Here is a 3,887-nt window from a genome sequence, read left to right as displayed (position 1 = left end):
GTCTCCCAATGTCTTTTCAACATGCCGCGAAACTGACAGATTCTTCTGGAATTGGAATCGCAGAGCAAACAAGGCCCCGTCTCTGGATCTTTCAGCAGCCCAAGCCTCTCAGGAGGAGAGAAGGATCCAATCTCCCCACTTCCTTCCCAACGAAGGAGGGGAATTTCTCCCTAGTTCTCAGTGGAAACGCTCCTTGATTGCCAGCAATGAATGGAAACTAAATCAAGGAGCGAAGCAACTAGAATAGAGAATAAAATAACAGGGTCGAAAGGGATCTTGGAGGTCTTCTAGTCCAACCCCCTGCCCAGGCAGGAAACCCTACACCACTTCAAATGGTTATCCAACCTCTTGTTAAAAACTTCCAGTGTTGGAGAATTCACAACTTCTGGTGGCCAGCTGTTCCACTGATTAATTGTTCTCACTGTCAGGAAATTCCTCCTTAGTTCAAGGGCATTTCTCTCCTTGTTCGATTTCCATCCGTTGCTTCTTGTCCTGCCTTCAGGAGTTTTGGGGAGTAGCTTGACTCCCTTCCTCTTTGTAGGAGCCCCTCAAATATTGGGAGACTGCTGTCGTGTCTCCCCTAATCCTTCTTTTCATTAGATCTGGAAGGAAGGAGGGATCTCCTGACTGGGCCATTAATCAGTGGAACGGCTTACCTTCAGTAGTTGTGGGTGCTCCGTCCCTGGAGGTTTTTCAGAAGAGATTGGACATTTCTCTGAAATGGGATGCTTGAGCCGGGGGTTGGACTAGAAGACCTCCAAGGTCTCTTCCAACTCGGTTATTTTGTTAAAGCACAGCTATGGAGAAGGACTGAGGTTTAAGCCAAGATCCAGATAACAGGGACAAAAAAAGCTAAGCAGAAAATAATGCTCTCATTATGGAACTACCAAGGAGAAAAACCACACCCAACCAATGCTGGCAGGGCAAGCAACTGCATACCCAGAGCAAATAACACACTTCGTTGCACTGTTGATGTTACCCAGTTGGGTAACGAAATGTCTGCAAGAAAAGAACCGAGCTCAAAGAGAACCAAGGATCCCATCCTCCTCTTCTTCTTCTTCCTCCTCCTCCCCCTCCCCCTCCTTCCTGCAAACTTCACTCCCTTCTATAATCTGTTACCTGGTTGGGTCGTGAAACGTCTGCAAGAAAACCGCCTAGCTTAGGAAGCAACAAGGACCCATAGTTCAACCTTGAGCTACATCAATTCCCTTGTATTGGAAGAGTCGGTCTGCAACTCCTCCTCTACTTACCGACACAGGTGTAATGACATTTCTCTTTGGTCTCAAAATTGTTGGCATTGCCGTGGCATCCACCATAAATAAACTTTTCACATCGTTTTGAATCCGAGTTGTAGTAAAAGCGAGTTATTTTTGCTCTACATGGTCCGGGGTTAGCAGGAAGATCACAATACTCTGTGACAAATGGAAACGGGGGGGATATTATTTGATTAGCTAGCACAAACGTCTTCAGTTCACTTCCCCAACCTGGTGCCCTCCTAGCGTGCTCAGATTGCAAGCAGTCGAGAGCCACGGAAGATGTTTTAAATTGGTTTCCTTCCTTCTCTGGGATTTCAACCGGATGTTTGACGGGATTGTTCCTGTTGCTTAAAATCCCGATTCTTCTGCTGCATTGAGTCAAGATAGGTCAGCCTTCCCCTAAAACTGCATGTCTCTTTCCTGGGACCCCCTCCCATTTCTGTCTCCTGTTCAGCTGACACCCAACCACCATCTCAAGAACCTCCCCAGGAGAAGCCCCACCAAGCCAGAGGTTCTAGACGGGGCTCTTTGGTTTCCCTTCCCTGGGGGAGAACTTGGATCTCTTCAGCCCCTCCCTTCCAAGGGTCTCCAGATCTTTCTGAAAGCTCACTTGGACGGTCCTGGCCGGAGACGGGGGTCAGCTCTGCCCAGAGGGTGAGGAGTCCCAGCAGGAGAAGAAGACCTCCAGAAGACATGATGAAGCCGTCTGCCCCACCCTCGGGCTGCTGGCTCTATTTATTCTCCCCGCTGGGAATTTCACATCCAGGAAGCAGGAGGATGTAATGTGGTGAGAATCCACATTCCTTCCTCTTTCACAAGATGGTCAAACAAGAGGTGGGGAATCTAAGAGTTGGGTTGGCTGAGCAATTTGGAGGAAGCTCAGCAGGTCCCTCTTGATGTTGATGGATCATTTCTTTGGTCAAGCAAAACTCACCTTTCCAGAGTTGCATCAGAGCCGAGAAAGTCCCCCCATTAAGGAGTTAGGGGGTCCCTGACTGAGGGTGGAATGTGGGGGCTGCTCAGCTGGGGGTGGGGGTTGATGTCACTTCCTTGCCACGGCTGCCCTGGGGTTGTGATGGGAGAAGTGAAGAGATTTCTCCTCTTTGGTTTGGGACTGCAGAGAGATTTTGGCACAGAGGGCCTGGTATTATAGGCCGAACGATATGATATGATACAATAGGATAGGAGACTATATTAGCCCTAACACAACACAACACAACACAATTAATATCATAATATAATATAATATAATATAATATAATATAATATAATATAATATAATATAATATAATATAATATAATATAATACAATACAACACAACACAACACAACACAACATAACAATACAATACAATACAATACAATACAAAACAGTACAGTACAATACAATACAAAACAGTACAGTATAATACAATACAAAACAATACAATACAAAACAATACAGAACAATACAAAACAATACAATACAATACAATACAATACAATGTAATATATGACTTGAACTCTACATGTGGATACGGTCACTTACATTTGACATTCCTTAGTGATAGATGATGTGAACATAGATTTATCAAGGAAGCAACCTAATACTTAAGAGAAATTTCTTGACAACAATTACAACAAATAACCAGAGGGACAGAAGTTGCCTCCCAAAGTTGTGGGTGCTCCAACACTTGAGGTTTTAAAGAAAAGACTGGAGAGTCACTTGTCTGAAATGGTGTAGGGTTTCCTGCTTGTGCAGGGGCTGGACTAGAAGGCCTCCAAGGGTCTTCTTTTATCCTACACTTCTCAAATCACCTAAATGACAGGACACCAAAATTGAATCTTGTGGACTCCAGCTCCCAGAATTCCCCAGACCTGCCTAGCTATCTGGAGAGGTTTGGAGACCCCTGACCTAAATGGTTGGGAGTTGGAGCACTTCTACCTAAGTGGGTGGTCCAGTCAAGGGTGGCAACCCCTTCAAGGTAGGCCACTTCCAGGCTTGGTCCTCCCTCCCTCCTGTTTAATGAAGCGATATGAAGCTGGTGAAAGAGATCAATCATCAGCCTACGACAAGGTCGCATGCCAACCACAGAGTGAGCTTTGCTCCAGCTTGGCTTGCACCACACAACCCACGGAATGAGGAAACTCAAACAGTTACCAGGCCAGATCCCTCAAGATGGGCTGCAAAACCCAGCTTACTCAACCTCTGGGCAAACATTTCCTCTCCCGTTTATGGCCTCTTCTTGCACAGAACATGTGAGTAAACTGCCAGGGAGATGTTGCACTACCACCTGACTCATCAGGAATCAGTCATGGGACATTTGAAATGAAGATGTTGAGAAGGGAGCATTCGTGACACTTCCAGCCAGAGTCTTGGAGTCTTCTTCTCTTAGCTGGGCTCTTCCTCCAGGGGACTGGAAAATACCCCAAGGCGTTAACCCCCCGAAGGTACGTAACACAGCCTGAGGCTGCCACCAAGAAGAAGAGGGGCTCCGTTTATTTTCCAAAGCCCCGGAGGGCAGGAGAAGAAACAACGGACGGAAACTAATCCAGGAGAGAAGCAACCTGGAATTGAGGAGAAATTTTCTAACTGTGAGGACATTTTCTAACTGTGAGGACAATTGACCAGTGGAACAACTTGCCACCAGA

At 46.3% G+C, this 3,887-nt stretch overlaps 1 protein-coding gene across 1 annotated transcript in view; it reads right to left on the bottom strand.

Annotated features, from left to right (window-relative positions):
* The window catches only part of LOC113452063 (kunitz/BPTI-like toxin), a 126,051-nt gene extending 124,046 nt beyond the window's left edge, over positions 1-2,005 (bottom strand). The window contains exons 1-2 of the mRNA XM_087931975.1: positions 1,867-2,005; positions 1,251-1,412 (exon numbers count right to left, since the gene is read on the bottom strand). Coding sequence (XP_087788101.1) covers positions 1,251-1,412; positions 1,867-1,951 — 247 coding nt within the window. The 5' untranslated portion in view covers positions 1,952-2,005. The remainder of the gene's footprint in view (positions 1-1,250; positions 1,413-1,866) is intronic.
* Between the last annotated feature and the right edge of the window lie 1,882 nt (positions 2,006-3,887).

Source organism: Pseudonaja textilis, chromosome 3 (genome assembly GCF_049901715.1).
Source record: "Pseudonaja textilis isolate UNSWEBS1 chromosome 3, rPseTex1.2, whole genome shotgun sequence".
Taxonomy (NCBI): domain Eukaryota; kingdom Metazoa; phylum Chordata; class Lepidosauria; order Squamata; family Elapidae; genus Pseudonaja; species Pseudonaja textilis.
This window is presented reverse-complemented; position numbering and strand designations above follow the sequence as displayed.